Source organism: Podarcis melisellensis, assembly GCF_964234715.1.
Source record: "Podarcis melisellensis genome assembly, chromosome: 8".
NCBI classification, from domain to species: domain Eukaryota; kingdom Metazoa; phylum Chordata; class Lepidosauria; order Squamata; family Lacertidae; genus Podarcis; species Podarcis melisellensis.
The window spans coordinates 67,257,271-67,277,977 of NC_138540.1; the positions used below are offsets into that span (position 1 = coordinate 67,257,271).

General features: G+C 46.3%; 1 protein-coding gene across 1 annotated transcript in view; it reads right to left on the bottom strand.

The window, feature by feature from the left end:
* The window catches only part of CATSPER4 (cation channel sperm associated 4), a 34,747-nt gene that overhangs the window by 4,937 nt on the left and 9,103 nt on the right, over positions 1-20,707 (bottom strand). The window contains exons 5-17 of the mRNA XM_081921729.1: positions 19,720-19,817; positions 17,999-18,119; positions 17,435-17,568; positions 13,762-13,954; positions 11,809-12,023; positions 11,095-11,257; positions 9,603-9,680; positions 7,707-7,757; positions 5,718-5,762; positions 3,842-3,948; positions 3,320-3,406; positions 2,990-3,093; positions 1,940-2,130 (exon numbers count right to left, since the gene is read on the bottom strand). Coding sequence (XP_081777855.1) covers positions 1,940-2,130; positions 2,990-3,093; positions 3,320-3,406; positions 3,842-3,948; positions 5,718-5,762; positions 7,707-7,757; positions 9,603-9,680; positions 11,095-11,257; positions 11,809-12,023; positions 13,762-13,954; positions 17,435-17,568; positions 17,999-18,119; positions 19,720-19,817 — 1,587 coding nt within the window. The remainder of the gene's footprint in view (positions 1-1,939; positions 2,131-2,989; positions 3,094-3,319; positions 3,407-3,841; positions 3,949-5,717; positions 5,763-7,706; positions 7,758-9,602; positions 9,681-11,094; positions 11,258-11,808; positions 12,024-13,761; positions 13,955-17,434; positions 17,569-17,998; positions 18,120-19,719; positions 19,818-20,707) is intronic.

Consider the following 20,707-nt stretch of genomic DNA (forward strand, 5'->3'; position numbering starts at 1 on the left):
TCCTCTGCTTTTAATGGTACCTGGTGTCGGATGGATTTAGGCAGCCTTTTCTCATTCTGGCCACAAGACTAGGGATGGAACAGCAGAGCTAGCTGTAGGGCTGCTTAGTTGGGGGTCTAAACACTGCTGATGCAGCATCTTATCTTCCTGTGCTGGACAGCTCCATTGCTATCTGAAACCTATTGATCAGTGGCTCACTGGACAGCTCCCTGACCTTACCAGTTGAGTAGAAAGCTTAACACTAGTCACAAACAATGTAGAATTTTGTGGAAGGGAACTTGGGTCGACCTTAGAAAAAGGGGTAAGAATGTGCAAGTATATAAGTTAAATCTATTAAATCTATAAGTTTATCAGTTGAGTATATATAAGTTCATAAAGTTAAGTATATAAGTCATATTAGTAAGAACTTGCTGAACTAACCATGGGAATTGGGATACAATAAGGGGAGGGATGGGGAAGTCAGGAAAAGTAGTTAAGAAATAAGGGATTGGAAATTATACATGTTTGTCTGTATATCAGTGTGTATGGTGTGTGTCTATAAAAACTGTGTAAAACCTAATAAAAATTTATTAAAAAAATAAAATAGAATTGTAGATGTTCCTCCTCCCCACCAGCTGGACCCCAGGCCATGCAGTAGTGGGGCTTTCATTTTAAAAATGGATCTATTCTTTACATTCATTAGTCACGTACTAACTTAGTCCTCTTAATCTGAGAGAGGCAGGTTCGAGCCCCTCGTTGAGCAAAAGATTCCTGCATTGCTGAGGGTTGGACTAAATGACCCTCATGATCCCTTCCAACTCTAGAATTCTATGATTCTATGTCCAATTCAGTTTAAAAAATAAAATAGAGCACAAAATTAAATAATACAGTATCAGCATGAAAAACAAACACCTACAAATGGCAACAATAATCCCATAATTAAAACAAACAAAAAACAGAATTCTGAGATGCTGCCAGTATAAAAACTAAAATTATATTTCTGGACATTTTTAACCCTTTGCGCTCTGCTGTGGTCCCATTCTGAATTGGGGACGAGTGGCATGGGTTGATTGATTATAATTATATTTACTTATGTTTTACATTTGTTACGTTGATATCCCATTTTTCATCCAAGAAGCTATAGGTGGTGTTCATGGCTCTCTGAATTTTCAAGTTATCCCCACAAGACCCCTGTGAGGCAGCTTAGGCTGAGATACAGCAATGGGCTGGAAGTCACCTGGTGAGCTTCGTGGCTTCTCTAGATATGAAACAGAGACTGAACAGGCAAAAATGGTTCTTTCTGGTCGCTTGGACTTCACAACATTTGTATAGGAAGGCACTTTCTTGTGCAGAGAGGTGCTGGAATTTCAGCGCTGACAAGGCCTCATCAAGGCATGCCGAGTGATATATTATTTTTGGTCTGAAGCTATTGTCCATATAAATCTTACACTGGCCAAACCTTTGACATTTGGAGGATGGCCGTGTTCTTTTTAACTATATTCCTGTTGTGTGAGGATAAACAGCAAGACAGCAAAAGTGAATGTGGTGAGGTCTTGTGGTTGCCAGGAGACTTAAATTTTGAGCCTGGAAGGATAAATGCCCACCATCCATTAGGCGCAATGGTCTGAGGACCTCACTGCCCTTGCTACATTGGAATATATTTTTGTAAACACCAATTTCACGTGGGTTCCTCTCTGGACATCTGGAAGGCTTATAGCAATTTTTATGTCCAATTTTAGCTGGAAGTACTGGTCGCTACTGCATTCTCAATGCGAGCTGACTGTGGGTGTTGTTATTATACTTTTCCCTGTACTTTTTTTTATTAAAAAAATTATTCTATCTCCTATCTTTCTCCTTTGCTAAATTTGACAAGAGAGGTGTGCATCCACTGTAAAAGGCTGCATAGGGGATTGCTGAGCAATGTTGTTTCATCTTGCAGTGTTTGGCTTTACATTCTTACCAAGCTATCCTGAGGCTTGCTGCTGCTGTCCTCAGAGCTTGGTGGCTGGGGGACGGAGAAACAAGGAAGAAAATGCAAAACACCAGTAAGAATGTGCACAGGCAGCAATAAAACTCTTTGCATCCCAGGGGGTTGGATGACCTTTGGGGTCCCTTCCAACAATGGTTCTTCCTGGCTCCTAATGTGCAGCACTGAGGGTTGGGCTGGAATGGGGCTGAAGCTCCAGAGGCTCCCTGGATTCTCTGATTGCATTTGCACCCCTCCCTGCACTTTCTTACCCCCCCACCCAATAAAATCTAGTTCCTGTGGCCACCAGAGGCCATCAAAGACGCAGGGCGGTCAAAGATCAGAGGCTTCCAAATGCTCTTTTTATGCAGAGACCATCCCTGGCACTACAACTCACATTGTTGCGGTATTGGCTGGTGCCCTTTGGAACTGACAGGGTGGTAGGTAGGGCCAGAGCCAATGATAGGCAGAGCCAACTGATTCTAGTCCCCGCCCCCCGCCCCTCCATGCTGATTTCTTAGGCTGAGGAGGAAGCTAACAGGCAGTGCTGCCACCCCACCCTGGGCTGGTTGTAAAGAAGAAGGCAGGCAGAAGGGGGCATATTGAAGTTGGAGCAGTGCTCCTTTGACCCAAAGTAACCAGCCCCCATTGTGTTCCCGGAGCTAGGGGAAACACATGTTTTGAAAAATCTCTAAAAGCAGCTGTTTCCCACCTAAAACTTGTTTGATCTTACAATAGTCTGAAACTAGGCCAGGCCAGGCTTGCCAGAGCTGATGGGAATTGTAGTTCAGCAACATCTGGAGGGCCAAGGTTCCCCACACCTGTCCCAGGCCAACACCTGAACCAGCCCCTGCTGGTGTGCCCAGTGGTTAGGGGTGGAATGGGATTTGCAATCCAATAGCACCTGGTTGCTTCCCCATCTCTCAGTATGCCTTTGAAAACAAAACAAGACATGGGGAGCATTGTGTTTCCATGCAAGTAAAGAACAAGCATAGCAGGGAGAAAAAGTGCAGCCAAGCTGCTCCCAATGAAGCAGTTTTCTACTTGCAGGGTGGTGGTTGTTTTTCTTGTTTGTTACATTGTGGGATATGTGGCTGCCCGCCTGTGTCTGAAGCGAGACAGTCCATTCCACCCCCTCATCCCAGTGCCTGTGGCATAGAACAGAATTCACACTGACTAAGGGAGCAATCCTACGCACAAGAAGCTGGCAAAAGCCAAGCTGGCGAAACCTAATCCAGTGTAATGTTACACCAGACCCAAACCCAGTTCCCTAAAGCCTGGCAAAGGGAAAACTAAGCCTTGAAAATAGTGGTCTAGGCCAGGTTGCTCGATCATGTGCCTGAGCGAAACAGGCTTAGGATCCAGTCCCCTCACCTCTCTGGTCCCACCCCTGCCACGCTCCCAGAATGAAAATGGAGGACAGCGGTCATTGGAGGAGAATGCCACATGGCAGAGAGGGAACTAAAGGAGGTGCAAGGGCTTCACAACCCACATTACGTTGGGGGGGTGGGCCCTTAGTGCAGGTGTCAGGAAGCTTTAGCCCCCTAGATGTTGCTGAACCTCAACTCCCACCAGCCCAAGCAAGCATGGACAACAGCTAGAGATGCAGGGAGTTCAGATATGTTCAGCAATGTCTAGAGGGCCAAAGCTTTCTAAATGGTGAGAATTTGAAATTCATGTGAGGGGATGGAAATGTGACAAACGGGGTGCCTTTGCTTTTTGCTGAAGGCTTTTATTTATTTTACCTAGGGCAGTATACAAAATTGTGATTCCCCGCCTCCCTTCCTCATCTGCAGTCTGTGACAAAGGACATTTCAAGCAGGACATTGCGCCCTGTGTTTAATCCACAAAGCCAAACAGTTTTAAACTCTTCTTCATCAACTCATCCGCATGCACTAAAAGGCTGTCAAGGGGGTAAATAACGAAAGTGGTATCTTCTGTAATATATACAGACTTACCAAATTCATCTGAGTACTTGGAACTTTTGATACAGATGGTCCCGGCTGGGGGTGTGGAGAAAAAGAAGAGAAAAATGCAAAACCTAAATAAGGAAAAGTGTGCAGGCAAAGGAAGCTCATTTTGGCTTCTCGTGTGGAACAGCCGCCTTTTGAAGACATAAACACACACCCCTCTTTTATTATTATGGCTTTAAGTTATATACTGTTTGATATAGCAATACCATTAAATTACAATAGGAAAACCACAAGCAAAACGTAAATGCATGATATAAAAATGTAGTAAAAAAAAGAATCCAGTAAAAGGTTTTGCAAAACATTTCACGCCCTTGTCTTAGCACACCATCTCTGATATGACGGTACATGCATGGGGGATTATAATGCCCAAAGTTAGATATTGACATTCACATGTGACAACTCTCTGATATGACAATCCATCATGTCGTGAATATCCAAAAACATGGGGACATAGGATGCTACTGTATGCAGAATCAGACCCTCTGCATCTTGCTCAGTATTGTCTGCACGACACAATTCTGCCCTCCCCAATCTGTCCGTTTATTGCTCCGTTTCCCAGTCTGGGACTGGTAGGGCAGAAGGCGGGGAAACCACTGGTCAGTGGAGCCAATCACAGGCAGAGCTACCCTCTGACCAGCTGTAAGTAAGAAGGCAGGCAGCTTCGTGAGGCAGTGCCCCTCTTTCCCTAAAAGAGCAGCCTCCACTTTCTCCAGACCTTCATCATCTGTAAAATGGGGGAGTCGCATCTGAAATCTGAGGAAAGGCTCCTAGTCTACACCTCTTGGGCAAAGCTTGTACAAGATGGACTGGTGGCAGACCAGAGGTTCTCCACCCCTGATATTGAGGGAAATCATATAGTAAGGGTGCAATCCAACACCCTCAATTCACTGCTCTGATTGAGGTAGAGGTTTCCCTTCACCCAGTGAAGGGAGCTCCACTAGCCTCCAAGGCCCCATGGACTGGTGTTGGTGTTTCCCCACTGGTGTGGAGTTCCTGGTTCTGCCTGCTGAAAGGGAGCAGAAGTACTGGGTGGAATAATAATAATAATAATAATAATAATAATAATAATAATTTATTATTTGTACCTTGCCCATCTAACTGGGTTTCCCCAGCTACTCTGGGCAGCTTCCACAAAGACCAAAAATACACTAAGATGTCACACATTAAAAACTTCCCTGAACAGGGCTGCCTTAAGATGTCTTCTGAATGTCAGGTAGTTGTTTATTTCTTTGACATCTGATGGGAGGGCGTTCCACAGGGCGGGCGCCACTACCAAGAAGGCCCTCTGCCTGGTTCCCTGTAGCTTTGCTTCTCGCAATGAGGGAACCGCCAGAAGGCCCTCAGCGTCTGGGCAAAACAATGGGGGTGGAGATGCTCCTTCAGGTATACTGGGCCGAGGCCGTTTAGGGCTTTAAAGGTCAACACCAACACTTTGAATTGTGCTCGAAACGTACTGGGAGCCAATGTAGGTCTTTCAAGACTGGTGTTATGTGGTCTCGGTGGCCGCCCCCAGTCACCAGTCACCTGGAAGTACTACCAGGGCAAGGGGTGTGTGTGAAGTACTGCTGGGAGACTTCACCCCACAGCTGGGCACTCCAGGAATAGGGAGTGACTATGGTGGGCTTGGATCCACTGGATCTCAAGCTGACCAAAATGCTACCACTTGTTGGCGAGCTTGACTTGGTCCCTCTTCCAGGCCCTAAGCCAAACAGCTTAATACCCCACTGTGCCATTCACAGGCATGCACCAAAAAGGTGTCAACTGTACATCATCTAACTTATAGGTTCCTACAGCCTTACCAAACTCAACCGATGGATCGAAGATTTCGGTGGAGCCTCTGATGGCTACAGTGTGGTGGTGCAAAGAAGAGAAACTCAAGGTATAAGGGAAGGTGTGCCGCCAAAGAAAACTTGTGTTGGCTCTGCCACAACCACCTTTTAAAGCCACCCCCAACCCATTACAATCAAGGAGGGTGTGGAGGGGAAAGCCTGGACCACACCAGCTGGCTCCACACTGGCACATCCCCCATCTGAAAAGTGCTGGAGATGACCTACAAAGCCCTACATGGCTTGGGTCAAAGCTACCTGAAGGACTATACCTCCTTATAGGAGTTCACCTGGGTTTTGAGACCTTGCAGGGAGGCTTTTCTCTCAGCCCCGCCACCTTCACAGGAAAATTTGGCAACAATGCAAGGGCCTTCTTGGTGGTGGCTCCAAGAATGTGGAGCTCCCTTCCATGGTAAGCTAGGCCCTCTCTGCTTTCCTTTCACAGGAAGGTCTTTGACCACCAACTGGCTGTTGTGGCAGTGTCTTGTGCAGATGGATGATGTTCTTAATTTTATGTTTGGAGGAGGAAGGTTTTTCTATTCAGTTTTTAATAGGGTTACTCCCTCCCCCCCCTCTCTCTCTATATATATTCTCATTGTTTGTATTTAGTTATCTGTTTTGATTTATGCTGAGCCACCTTGGATCCTGCACTGGGAGAAAGGTGGGATATTGAATGAATGAATGAATGAATGAATGAATGAATGACTAAAACAGGAGCCTATGCATTTATAGCTGAACATGCTTCCCTTTAGACATTGTGTAGACATGTGGACATTGGGGTATGAATGTCCCAATTTTTCAGTCACACATTTTCCAGACACATAGACTGGGAACACCCTCCAAGAGGGTTACTGTATGGGGGAAGTAAGAACTAAGGCCAGGGGTGTGGCTGAAGGAGCTGAGGTTTTCTGTTCTATTTCATTTATCCGTTTCGTGACATTTGCATGCTTCGGTCTGGTTCCTGTGCTCTGAGGTCATTGGAGGCTGTCTTTTAAACAGGGACTGTCTTACTCTCTTTTCCTACAGAGTATGTTGGAGTGCAAGCCCTCTTTGGTCCTCAAAGCTCCATGTGAACGTAACCTCCAAGGGGGGGGGGGGACTAGGGCGCAACCTCCAGCTTCTGTCACCGTTATGATCACTCTGCACAATTTGTGAATCTTGTCAGAACCCATGGTGAAGGATGGGCAACTGCTCTCCCATAGTGGGAGATCTTGCAATGTGTGATCACAGTGCCCCTCCAGGTGGCAATAAAGGAGTATCATCAGAGAAGCATTTAAGATAAAGTGGAATGATGCACTGATGATGCTGTATAAAAGGTCTGTATAGTTAAAGCTATGGTTTTCCCAGTAGTGATGTATGGAAGTGAGAGCTGGACCATAAAGAAGGCTGATCACCGAAGAATTGATGCTTTTGAATTCTGGTGCTGGAGGAGACTCTTGAGAGTCCCATGGACTGCAAGAAGATCAAACCTCTCCATTCTGAAGGAAATCAGCCCTGAGTGCTCACTGGAAGGACAGATCGTGAAGCTGAGGCTCCAATACTTTGGCCACCTCATGAGAAGAGAAGACTCCCTGGAAAATACCCTGATGTTGGGAAAGATGGAGGGCACAAGGAGAAGGGGATGACAGAGGATGAGATGGTTGGATAGTGTTCTCGAAGCTACCACCATGAGTTTGACCAAACTGCGGGAGGCAGTGGAAGACAGGAGTGCCTGGCGTGCTCTGGTCCATGGGGTCACAGAGTCAGACATGACAAAACAACTAAACTACAACAATGCAGTGTTATTGCAGCAATGAAATGTTGCAGAAGACTCCCACAAAAATCCTCACTCCAGTCTAGAGGGGCCCTCAGCAAGCAGCTTGAAAACCCTCTCTGTCCCTCACAGGAACACATGGGAAAGCTGTATGTTGATATGAATAATGAATGTTATAGCATCCACAGTATAGGTTTCTTAAGTCTTACCAAACTCAACCGATGAGCTTCAGGCTTTGGAGGTCTTGTTGCCTTCTCCACCTTGTTGGAGAAACAAGAATAATACAAAACATGAGTAGGGAAAAGAGTGCAGCTGATGGAATATTATTTAAGCTTTATGCACCCTGACTAGCTTGTTTGTGGGTGAGGGTGGAGGGAGAGTTTTAAATGGTATCCGGACATGACCAATTAATCCCAGCTTGGTGTTCTCCTCTTCCAGGGTCACTGTTTGTGCCTTGCCAGAAAAGAAGAAATGCCTTTTGAAAAAGATGATAAATCTGTATACATTTTCCACCTGCTGTTTAATTATTTGTTTCATAAAATGTGTACACCCCTCAGTCAGTGGCGTAGCGTGGGTTGTCAGCACCCACGGCAAGGCAAGTAATTTGCGCCCCCTAACCTGTGGATTTTAGCAGGGGGCAGAGAGCTGCGAGTGCGAGCGCGACCCCCCTGCACCCCCCATGCTACGCCACTGCCCTCAGTTGTAAAAAACGAACAAACAACCCAAACCCCTCAAAGTGTTTTACAAAAAACAAAACAGTAAAATCAAGAAAAATTTACAACTCTCCATTAAAACATACAAAAGTTAAAATACTAAAGCAGATTAAAATTGCTTAAGCTTTCTAAGCATCTGGGTAAAGGTAAAGGGTAAAGGGACCCTTGACCGTTAGGTCCAGTTGCGGACGACTCTGGAGTTGTGGCGCTCATCTCGCTTTACTGGCCAAGGGAGTCGGCGTACAGCTTCCGGGTCATGTGGCCAGCATGACTAAGCCGCTTCTGGCGATTCAGAGCAGCACATGGAAACGCCATTTACCTTCCCGCCAGAGTGGTACCTATTTGTGTACTTGCACTTTGATGTGCTTTTGAACTGCTAGGTTGGCAGGAGCAGGGACCGAGCAATGGGAGCTCACCCCGTTGCGGGGATTCGAACCACCAACCTTCTGATCGGCAGGCTTGTCAAAAAAGGAATGTTTTTAGCAAGCACCAAAAAGACCTGCACTAACTGCAGCTTCTGCATCAAGTGGCAGGAACTGGGACAGAGCAACACATCTGATTATATCAGTATTGTAATGAGTATGCAGCTTAGAGGTTTCGATAATTAAGTGGTATATTAATAATAATAATAATAATAATAATAATAATAATAATAATAATAATATATATGTTGTGATTTCACAGTATGTAAACCACTTAGAACATAACATGGAAAGGGAAATTAAGATGAGCCTGCTGGATCAGGCCACTGGGCCACCTCACGCAGAATCCTCTCCTCACAGTGACTGACCAGAGTGGGTGGTATATCAATAAATCGTCTGAAACTGATTTCAAGTTCAGATTGCGACTACTGTTTCAGAATGACAATATATCGCCAGACAGAGCTTTAAAACAAAGCATTCATGTCCAGCCACTGCAAGAGGCAATTGCTGGGTATGCCAAGGCAGACAGCCCAACCGGGAGATTGCTCTTCCTCCTTCCTCCCTACAGCCCCAGCCCTTGAGGTCATGTTATATCGGTATATCACAATGGTTAGCTTGTGATACATCACGATGTTGAAAACTGTCCAGCCCTAGATGCCGGTATAAAACCTGCAAGCAGGGCCTGAGCTCAAGTGCCCTTTCTCCCCACTGTGGCACCCAGCGACTGGCATTCAGAATATTACTGGCTCTGACAGAGGAAGCAGAGCATAGCCATCAAAGTTCGTCTCCATTGATAGCCTGGAACTATCAAATCCTCTTTTAACGCCATGTGATCTGATGGCCGTCATGGCCTCTTGTGAGGAGGAGGTAGGGATTCTATAGTCTAACTCTGCACTGTGTGCAGAAGTTCCCCTTGGACCTGTTTCTTCTGCGGTACGTGAGAAGGACCACAAGCTGCTGATCTACCTACCGGAGTCGCAGACTGCCGCCGTACTCTCATGGCAGCTGATTTCACCCCTCCCTTTTGGAATTCCACGTCCGGGCTCATCTGCCAGAGAAAGGCAAAGAATGAGGGCAATCTTAAGAGAGAATTTTCTGGGGGGGTGTGTGTGTGTGTGTGTGTTGATGGCTTGGGCCACAGAGGTACAGTGGCCATGTCTAGACTGGGGACCCAGAACATGTACCTGTGTCCATTTCGATGTGGAAAAGAGATGGAGGTTTTTGGTGAGCCAGAGCAGGAGCAAATGAGAGGTCTGTGCATAAGAGCCAACTCCTGGGGGGTCTTTGGCTCCCCAAAATAAAATCTAGTCCAACCCCCTGCGATGCAGGAATCTTTTTTGCCCAATGTGGGGCTCAAACCCATGAACCTGAGATTTAGATTTAGATGCAATTGGCTTCTGACCACTTTAAACATCCATGGCTTCCCCCAATGAATCCCCACAGAGCTACAATTCCCAGGGTTCCCTGGGAAGAGGGGCTAGTTGTTAAATCGCTCAGGGGATTGTAATTCCATGAGAGGAATAAGTGTCTCTCCGCATCTGCGACAATCTACAGCTCCCAGCATTATCTGGGGGAAGCCGTGGCTCTTTAAAGCAGTATGATACTGCTCTAGATGCAGAGTGCGAATGGGTTCAAAGAGTGTGGCATGTGGTCGGGCAGACTCTCTGAAGCCCACTGGGTTTGAGGACAGGATTTCTACCGCAGGGGAGGGGGACCTTCAGCCCATGGGCCAAATTAGGCCTGAAAAGCTGGCCAAAACAACAGGGTGCCAAATTTAAACAGCCCCAATTGTGCAAAGCGACAATTGGGAATGTGTTCTAAGCCATGCACTCCTGATAGCTCCTTGGTAGCAGCTCTTGCCTTCCACGCTGTTTCTGTTCAGAGCGCATTGAAGCCCTACTGCTTTCTGATAGGCTTGAACCTACCTGTGCCGTGTGATGCCAGGAGATGGGCCTGTTGGCATAATGGCTCACCAGACAAAAGTGCTTCCCAGTCCCTTTCCAACAATGCAAGACATACAACCTGTTCCTTTCTACTCCTCTAGGACTTTGGGCTTGCAAGCTCTGTTTTTTTTTATCAGTTTCCTGAGACCCACTACAGAGCCCAAGGCTGGCCCAAGACATTTTGGCACCTGAGGTGGACCACAAAATGGTGTCCTCTCCCCCTAGGGAAGAAGGGGTGAGTGAATATCTACATCAGGAACAAGGAGGGCGGGTATGAGTATCTACATTGAGATCTGCTGCTCCTGTGGATCCTGACACCTGAGGCAGTCTCCTCACCTTGCCTTATGGGTGGGCTGGCCCTGACAGGGCCTGATGGGAGTTGGAGCCCAATGACAAATGGAAGGCAGCACCTTGGCTGCCCTTGAGCGAGGAGAATGACTTGGGATAGAAGTAATGTTGATTGATGTGGAATGACCTGCTCCCCGCATTGCCTTCCAAGGCATGAAAAAGCAACCATACCTTTTCCAGGCTAAACATTGCACTGAGAACATCGCCACCCTTTGGTTGCATGGGATCCGCATTAAGCATACTCTCCGAGATGTTAGATCCACGGATGTTTCGCAGAACCACCTCTTGCTCCTGATCTACATTGAATTTGATGGACCTCACTTCATCGACTATTCTGTGGAGAGTAACCACAGAAGAAAGAATGCTGGAGACTTGCTTCATCCATCAAAGATGTGCACCTGGCACCTTCACTATAGTTTCAATTCTATGCTGAAGACATATCTCTTTACCTTGGCCTTTGACACCTGAGATATGTGTGACTAATAGCAGCTCCTGGGGGGCGGGGAAGGGGAGGCCAGGGAAGCAGTTAGGGAGGAATATAAAAGCCTCCCTCTCTGCTGCACTCCTGGTCCAGTTTGCTCCACCCACTTTAGCTGTTTAAAGAAAAAGAAAAAAGTAACAGGATCACAGATTTCCCTGGGACAGGTCATAGCTCAAGAGGAAGGGTCAATGGGATGTCTTCCAGATGCTGCTGAACTACAACTCCAATAATCCTGGACCACTGACCCTGCTTGGTGGGTTTGCTAGGAGTTGGAGTCCAACAAACACCTGGAGGCCACCAGGTTGCCTTACTCTGGCTTTGGGGATGGGGTCAAGTCAGCTCTTCCAGTTAGGAAGTGACATTTGAGGTGCTTCTCAACCTTCAGGAGAACAGGCAAGACTTACTGGTCAATCTCATCCCGGATCACCCGGTATGCCTTCAGGTTCTCATGGATTGCTTCCAGGACAACGCAGAGTTCTTCGCAGGTGCCTTCATTCAGGTTGCCCAAGTTTCCAAGGCTAAGCAAATTCTGGTGGTGCACCATGGGTGTAGCACGCATGACCTCTCTTACATGCAGAGGTTCTTGGTGACTTGGTTCAACATCATCATCACTGCCTTCCTGCTCAAGGAGGAATATAGTTAGGTCCCTGTATTTGTTCCAGTGTCATAAAATGACAGGCGCCACCCCAATCCACTGAGCTTTTATTCCTGTTGTCTCCCTGGATTGAAATACATTTTTTAAAAAACTCCATTCAATATTCCATCTTTCCTCCAAACAGCTCAAAGTGGCATATGTGTTCTCTGTTTCCCCATTTTTATCGTCACAACAACCCTATTAAGTAGAGTCAGACTAAGAGGCACTGGATAGTCCAAGGTCACTCAGGGAGTTTCCTGGCTGAGTGAGGCTGTGAACCCTGATTATTAATTAATTTTTATTAATTTATTATTTATACACCGCCCATTTGGCTGGGCTTTCCCAGCCACTCTGGGCGGCTTCCGACAAAATATTAAAATACAGTAATGCATCAAACATTAAAAGCTTCCCTAAACAGGGCTGCCTTCAGATGTCTTCTAAAAGTCTGGTAGTTGTTCTTCTCTTTGACATCTGATGGGAGGGCATTCCACAGGGCGGGTGCCACTACCGAGAAGGCCCTCTGCCTGGTTCCCTGTAACTTGGCTTCTCGCAGTGAGGGAACTGCCAGAAGGCCCTCAGCGCTGGACCTCAGTGTCAGGGCAGAATGATGGGGGTGGAGACGCTCCTTCAGGTATACTGGACCGAGGCTGTTTAGGGCTTTAAAGGTTATCACCAACACTTTGAATTGTGCTCAGAAACATACTGGGAGCCAATGTAGGTCTTTCAAGAACGATCTCGGTGGCTACTCCCAGTCACCAGTCTAGCTGCCGCATTCTGGATCAGTTCTAGTTTCCGGGTCACCTTCAAAGGAGCCCCACATTCTGCATTGCAGTAGTCCAAGCAAGAGATAACTAGAGCATGCACCACTCTGGGGACATAGTCTGCAGGCAGGTAGGGTCTCAGCCTGAATACCAGATGGAGCTGGTAAACAGCTGCCCTGGACACAGAGTGAGGCTGTGAACCTGATCTCCCAGGTCCTAATCTGACACTTTAACCTCTACACCATGTTGGCTGGCAGCCATGAGAATCACACCCAGAATCTTGGAACCCTGAGGAGGGAACCACCATATAGCTCAGTGGTAAAGTCTTCCTCCTTAGGGTTTCCATCAAAGAATTCCACAGGACTGATTGCAAATGGTTCAGACAATATAACTGTGTCTGTTTTATTGATGTTGAAGGGCAAACTGAATAAAGCTGAGAGTTGGAATAGGGCTGAAATTCAGTTCACGTGAAAGTTGAAACTAAGTAGTTCTCACTTTCCAAAATAAAATGCAAGCCAAAACATAGCCAACTCTTCAAAACTCACACTTCTCTGAATTTTTCAATGTACTTTTCTGGTTGAGTAATGTGTACAAAAATGCATCTTTGAGGGGAAAGTGTGCCTACAAATGGATATATTAGTGAAAATAACATGTTTTACATTGGGGGAAGTGGCTAGGCAAAACTGTGTATGTTGGGCAAAATTGCATACAAAAAAAGTCTATAGTAGGCAGACAAAATTGCATACCAAAATTTCTATATTGCAAAAAAGCAAAATGTGTATACATGCAAAAAAAGCATACAAAAAATCAATATTAAACAAAGTTCCATGCCAAAATGGGTATACTGTATTAGTAAAATGCTGGTAAATGAGGCCTTTTTACTTTTTTAGGCTCCTAAATGGCATCTCTCTGTGCCAATTTCCCACCTGGCTTCCCTCTCCAGCCCTTGAATTAATACTCACATCCATTCCAGCGTCGGTCATATTGACAGGGATTTGAGCTTCCGACTGCTTCTTCTCTTTGTATTCGCTTACAGACCGTTCTAGGTTCGTCGTCACCACAGCCACAAGCAGATTTGCAAAGATGAAGGCCCCAAATGTGATGAAGATGAAAAAATAGAGAGCCCCGCCTATCTCCAAAGCAAGACCTTCCTTTCTGTAAAGGAAAGAAGGAATGCCATTGCTCAGTTGTGAGTGAACATATCATACAACATAGCGATTCTTCAATCAGCTCTTGTTTATTCACAGGCCAGAACAGAACTGAACTGAAGGGTTCCGCCAGCCTGCTTATATAGAGCTCCACCAGAACAGTAACCATTTTCTGTAACCATCCAATCACTGAACGTCACTTTCAATCCCTTATTTGCATATGTGGACCTGAGTGAAAACTATCTACAGTATCCCCCTGCTGGCCCAGGGTGAGAACTTCAGTACATAACAGTCATCACCAAAGCGGGTGGGCGGGAACCCTTTGCCACTGAGGATGGGGCCATGGCTCCCATATCCTTTTCTCTCTGGGCCAGAGATGGGGACCTTGCAGGCCCTCCAGATATTGTTAGACTATCATCCCATGACTACTGGCCATGCTGGCTGGGGCTGATGAGTTTTGGAGTCCAGTAGTGTCTGGGGGGCACCAGGCTCCTCATTCCTGATCTAGGGCTCTGATGTCAGTCTGAAGGCTCATCCAGACTAATTTTCCTCTGCGATTCCTAGGCGCAGGTCTGTACTTTTCCGATCTGCATCCAAGAGCTTCACCCACCTCCCCTATTTCCCAGTGAAGACCAGCTCTTCAACATTCTCGGCAATCCATGGGGAACCCCAACTGCTGTTTATTCTGATTCAGCATTAAAGAGCAGCTTTTCCTGGGGAAAGCAGTGGGACAAAAGGAGAGAAGAGCACTTTGGCATGGACCAGGAAAGCACAGACTTGTGCCTAGAAAGCATGGGGCAAAAGGTCAGTGTGGATGAGCCTGGGACCAGCCCTCTACTATTCATCAAATCAATTTTATACTTCTTTTTCTAACACTAAAAAAGGAAACTCCCTCCAAAAAATGCAGCAATTTACATAAAAGAACAAAATTAAGCCAAATGGCCATCAAGTAACAAAAGCAAATACTTTAAAAGTTTTAAAAACTTTAAAATCAAAAGAAGCAGAGTTAAGGCCTTCAGTCATCTCTTAATGGACATCAAAGCCACCCAGGAGGAGAATGTTTTCACTGCCAGCCTAAATGTCATCTGGGATGCATTCAGAATGGCCTGGTGAAGAAAAGAAGGCAGGTCTCCTGCCCCTTTAAGTTGCTGAGAAGAGTGAATTTCAGCAGATATAGCTTGTTATTAAATGTGCAGAAGCCCTGTCCCTCTTTTGCAACTAACCACCGTCAATGAGGGTCAGGGGTACCAACTTGAATAAAATATGGGGGGAGGCAGGTAAGCCCCACCCCACATAACTCATCACATGACACAGTGCACACATACCATTGGAACAGCAATGCTCATCAACTTGGGGGAAGGTGGCCCCCTCATATATTTCATTGTATTCTAATATATTATATTAGAATACAATAAAATATGTGAGGGGACCACCTCAAATATAATATACAGTCGTACCTTGGATCCTGAACGCCTTGCAACTCAAATGTTTTGGCTCCTGAACGCCGCAAACCCAGAAGTGAGTGTTCCGGTTTGCAAAACTTCTTTGGAACCCGAACGTCCAACAGGGCTTCCACGGCTTCCGATTGGCTGCAGGAAGCTCCTGCAGACAATTGGAAGCTGCGCCTTGGTTGTCGAATGTTTTTGGAAGTCGAACAAACTTCTGGAATGGATTCCGATCAAGAACCAAGGTACAACTGTATTTATATAGTATACAATATGTCAGGGGCTCAGGAGCAGAGGCACAGGGGAGAGAGGGAATGGAGAGCGAAGGGGAAGAATCTGAGGGAAGTGTAGGGGAGTATGACAGTGAACTGAGAGATTCCACGAGCTTCTCCAGCGAATCAGAAGATTCCCAGAGGGGGCCACCGATGGCCAGGGCAAGGGGGGTCCCAGGGGGGATGCACCAGAAACAAGAGGCCAGCGGGGACTCCCAAAGCAGCAGCTGGAGATCAGGACCAGCTTCCCCACCAGAGCGTAGTGGGGGGGGGGAAGAGTCCCATGTATCAGGGCCAGCGTCTCCTCCAGCAGGGAGAGAAGATGAGTCAGGGCTGACCACGCTACATTCGGAGAGTGAGGGAACAGAGGGGAAGTCAGGCCCAGCTAGCCTCCCCGAAGGGGGAAGCAGTGACAGGAGCAGTGTAACGGTCAGGAGGAAGGTTGCCGGCTGGGCGCGTGCGCCAAGTTCAAATGTACAGGCGCGCGGGACAGCAGAAAACCCGGATTGGGAACCAGGTCCTAAAGCCCGCCGGAGGCAGGGGGAAGACTCAGGGGACTCAGCGTCTGAAGAGTCCAGAAAGGGCAAAACCCCAGCGGACAGGCGGACCCAGAGGAGGAAAGAGCAAAGGAAGAGGTGGAGCAAGGCTAGAGTCTTAAACTGGTGTCTGGGGGGAGGAGATTCAGACGGAGCTTCAGCGGTCTAGAGTTTGAGATGTAGGGCTGCGCGCCGCGGCTTTGAAATCGAAACTGAACTTCAATAAAGACCTTTATAAATAGTAACGAACTGGCGTTGGTCCTATGTGAGCTGGGACCTCGGGCAGCTCTGACACAATATATAATATTATAATATAAAGTATTATAATATTTTATCATAGGAATTGACTCCTATGATGAGGGCAAAAACCTGGCTTATACAATCCATGATCACCATTATTTGCCATGTGAGGCCACTGCCCCACTTTATCTAACGATAGAGCCAGTCCTGGTTGGACTAACCTAGTCTGGGTCCCACCTGCTGGCTTCTTCTAGGATTTCTTCTGATTTTACTGGACCGTAGGGGACAGTAAGCTTGAGGAAGGGCTTGGTAGAATAGCACCTGCTCTGTACACAGAAGGTCTTGGGTTCAATTCCTGACATTACCAGGTAAAGCTGTAAATGCTCCCTGCCTGAATCCCTGAAGAACTGCTACCAGTCAGCATAGACTATGCTGAGCCTAACATGGCTGCAACTCAGAACATCATTTATTGGCATGATGCCCTTCCTCTCATTTGGAATGAAGAACCAGTTGTTGGCATCCGCCTGTCTCGAGAGACAGCAGAAGTGTGCACCATCAGAAGTAGAGTTAAACTGTTGGAGATTCACAGCACCTGCTGTGGCTGTAGAGACCAAAATGGGAGATGCATGTTTCACTGCAGCTGGGGAAGTTGCAGGCATCTGGTTTCACTACTTCCTCTTGTTTGGAATAATAAGTAATAATAGTAATAATAATAATAATAATAGTAATAATAGTAGTAATAATAATACCCCACCCTTCTGGCTGAATTTCCCCAGCCACTCTGGGCGGCTCCCAATCGAGTGTTAAAAACAATACAGCACTAAATATTAAAAACTTCCCTAAACAGGGCTGCCTTCAGATGCCTTTTAAAAATAAGATAGCTGCTTATTTCCTTGACATCTGATGAGAGGGCGTTCCACAGGGCGGGTGCCACTACCGAGAAGACCAGTGACCCTTCTTCATTGTGGCTGAGCATGGTTTGCAAGCTACTCACTCAAAGTCGTCATATATGTTAATCCACCCATCCTGCGTTATGCAGATGAACAGGGAGTACAAAGCAGTCCCCATATTCCCAAAATGCGTTGGGACCGTGCTTCCAAAGAGGGTAACACCAAACACAGAAAAGACCTGCAAAAGGACAAAGCAATGGTGATGCAAAAATAAGGAAGGTTTCCGGGTTTTATTTGCACTAACATATGCATTTTTAGGCACACTTTACCCTAGCACTGGCATTTTTGTACACATTCCTCTGCTGGTGAGCCGCACTGAAAAACTCAGAAAAACGCAACTTTCAAAGTTGCCTTTGTTTCAGTTTGCGTATTGTTTTGCAAAGTGTGAATTGGTTCGGGTCAACTTCAAAGCAAACAGAACTGGTTTTATCCCTCATTCCTACATCATACATATGCCTGGGTTGCCAAAATGAAAAAGAAAAGACAGCGGTGAAAGAACAAAATGAAGGAGCACTGAGTGGGTGCAGGAAGATGTAGGAGACGGAAGGGATCTCAGTTCATTCCCGTGCACCACAACCTGACTTAAGAGGAATTTGACAGCATCTCACCAGCATGATGGCAAAAAGCAGGATCATGATGTTAGCCATGTCAGGAATGGACTGCAGGATCACCTGGATCATCCGTGCCAGACCAGTCACCATGGTGCAAACATGCATCAGTCTCATGACTCTGGAAAGCAGAGGAATAATAATAATGTGCTTGCATTTAAAGCTCAGGGGCAGAGCACACAGACTGCATGCAGGACAGAAGAAGGAGGAGGAGGAGGAGGAGGAGGAGGAGGAGGAGGAGGAGGAGGAGGAGAAGAAGAAGAAGAAGAAGAAGAAGAAGAAGAAGAAGAAGAAGAAGAAGAAGAAGAAGAAGAAGAAGAAGAAGACAAAGAAGAATTTATTATTTATACCCCACCCATCCAGCTGGGTTTCCTCAGCCACTCTGGGCAGCTCCCAACAGAATAGAAAAAATACAATAAAACATCAAATATTAAAAACTTCCCTAAACAGGGCTGCCTTCAGATGTCTTCTAAAAGTCAGATAGTTGTTTATTTCTGTGACATCTGATGGGAGGGTGTTCCACAGGGTGAGCGCCACAACCAAGGCCCTCTTCCTAGTTCCCTGTAACCTCACTTCTTGCAGTGAGAGAACCACCAGAAGGCCCTCGGAGCTGGACCTAAGTGTCCAGGCTGAATGATGGGGGTGGAGATGCTCCTTCAGGTATACTGGGCCGAGACCGCCCAGGGCTTTAAATGTCAGCCCCAACACTTTGAATTGCTCGGAAACGTACATCTCACTATTCACTTGCTCAGAAGTGATGTAAGAACAGAAGCAGAGCCTGCTGGATCAGGCCAGTGACCCATTGAGTCCAACATCCCCTTCTCACTATGGGCAATCCCTAGATGAAGAGCTAAATTAAGTGTTAGGCCAAATCATCTGACCAACCTGGATCCTCTCTCTACCATGTGCAGAGACCTCATGAGAGAGGATGAATGGAGCATGCAGCCCACATTTTCTCAGTGGCAGTTTCCCATTTGTGGAATGCCCTGCCTGGTAAGGTGCATCTGTCTCCCTCATGATTAACATTCAGTAGAAATTGAAAAGCTCCCCTGTTCACCCAGGTGCTTGATGGCTGAGCAAAAAACTATTCCCTGTAACCTTGAAATCATGGGACATGAGTAGGCATGTGGAAGAACTCTGCCCAAAATGGAAACAGGAGCAGGAACTGCTGGTGTTCGATTATTCATCCCATTGTCCAGAACAGAATTCAATTTGGTGAATGCATTTCACCAAATTTTGGCATTTGCTGCTGTGACTTCCAATCCGCAAAGCAATGCATCATGGATTGCGTTACCCTCCCTGCCATTTCTGCTGCATTTATCTGGCCCTGAAAATGTCTGAGGCAGAATAATATAATGACAATGCAAGTTACAGAAGCTCAGCACAGTGAGCAGCAAGATGCATAACGTTGTTTTTTAGCACAATATGAACTGCAGCAGAAAAGAAACGGAGCTGTTTGCAATGACAACAGGGCAGAACAGAAAACGAAGGTTCCTTCTTACATCTCAAGCTACAAGGATGTATGATTGATTTTAAACCTGTTTAGATGTTTATTTTCATTTCTAAAAATATTGTTCTGCTGCTCCCCCCTTTTTTTGTTGCTCTGGGCTCCTTTAGGAGTATAACAACAACAACAGCAGCAGCAGCAGCAGCAGCAACAACAACAACAACAACAACACCTCCTAAGAATTTTGGGAACAAAGACAGCCCTCCATTCCTACCTGAGCATGTGGACAATTGTTCTGTCATTCAGTGCGGTAAAGATCAGGCCAAGGAACAGAAGCAGCATAATGAAAAAATTTATTATGTTCCAGCCATCCTGAGTTAAGAAACAGGGAACAATGAATTGTCATATGGAAGATCTCAAAGGATTTATTTTAATTTATTTTAATTCCCACATTTATATCCCATCTGTCATGGACTGGTTGGATGCAGAGGAATGGTGGAGGGAACCAGCTGGCGAACCCCTTAGGGAAGAAGGTTCAGAGCGGGACAACAATGAGTGGTCAGAAGGAGAAGAGGGAGAAGAATGGGAAGAAGAGGTGTTGGAAGCTGGAGAGGTGACAGGGCTTAGTGAGCTGGGAGAGTCTGTGGCAGAGAGCAGTCAAGAAACAGGCAGAAGCTGAAGCAGGAGAGTAGGATGTGGGAGGCCAATAGGCAGAGATGAGTCAGGCTGGCAAAGAGTCAGGGGTGTCTCCCTCACCTACTAAGGTGAAAACCCCTCCCCCCCCATTTCTCCCAGAACCGGAAGGGGCATGGAAAGGGTGGAGGAGAGATTGGCTGCATGTAGCTGCTGTCTCTGATTGCTTGGAAAAAGTCTTGGCAACTGATTTTTGTGGAGGAAGACCATCGGGAATGAGCTGCTCTGCTCATTAGGCCCAACACTCAATCAAATCTGTTAATAAAGAATTTACTCTATCTTTGAACTCTGTTATTACTGACCAGCACACTCCTGTGATACCAGTCTTCCTTGAAGAACCTCAGGATGATGTTGGGCATAGGGGTGGGATAATATGTCTGTTTATCTCAAATTGTCATTTCCCCCATCTTAAGTTCAGCTCTCCACATTTCTGCATCAGTTTGTGATTATTATTTTTTAAGTCAGTGTGAAATTCGCAAGCATTTTAGTACAAATTTCTCTTAATACACACATCTTATATGTAGTTTTGCAATTTCCCCTATTATTTTAAATGCATTTAAATGCATCTA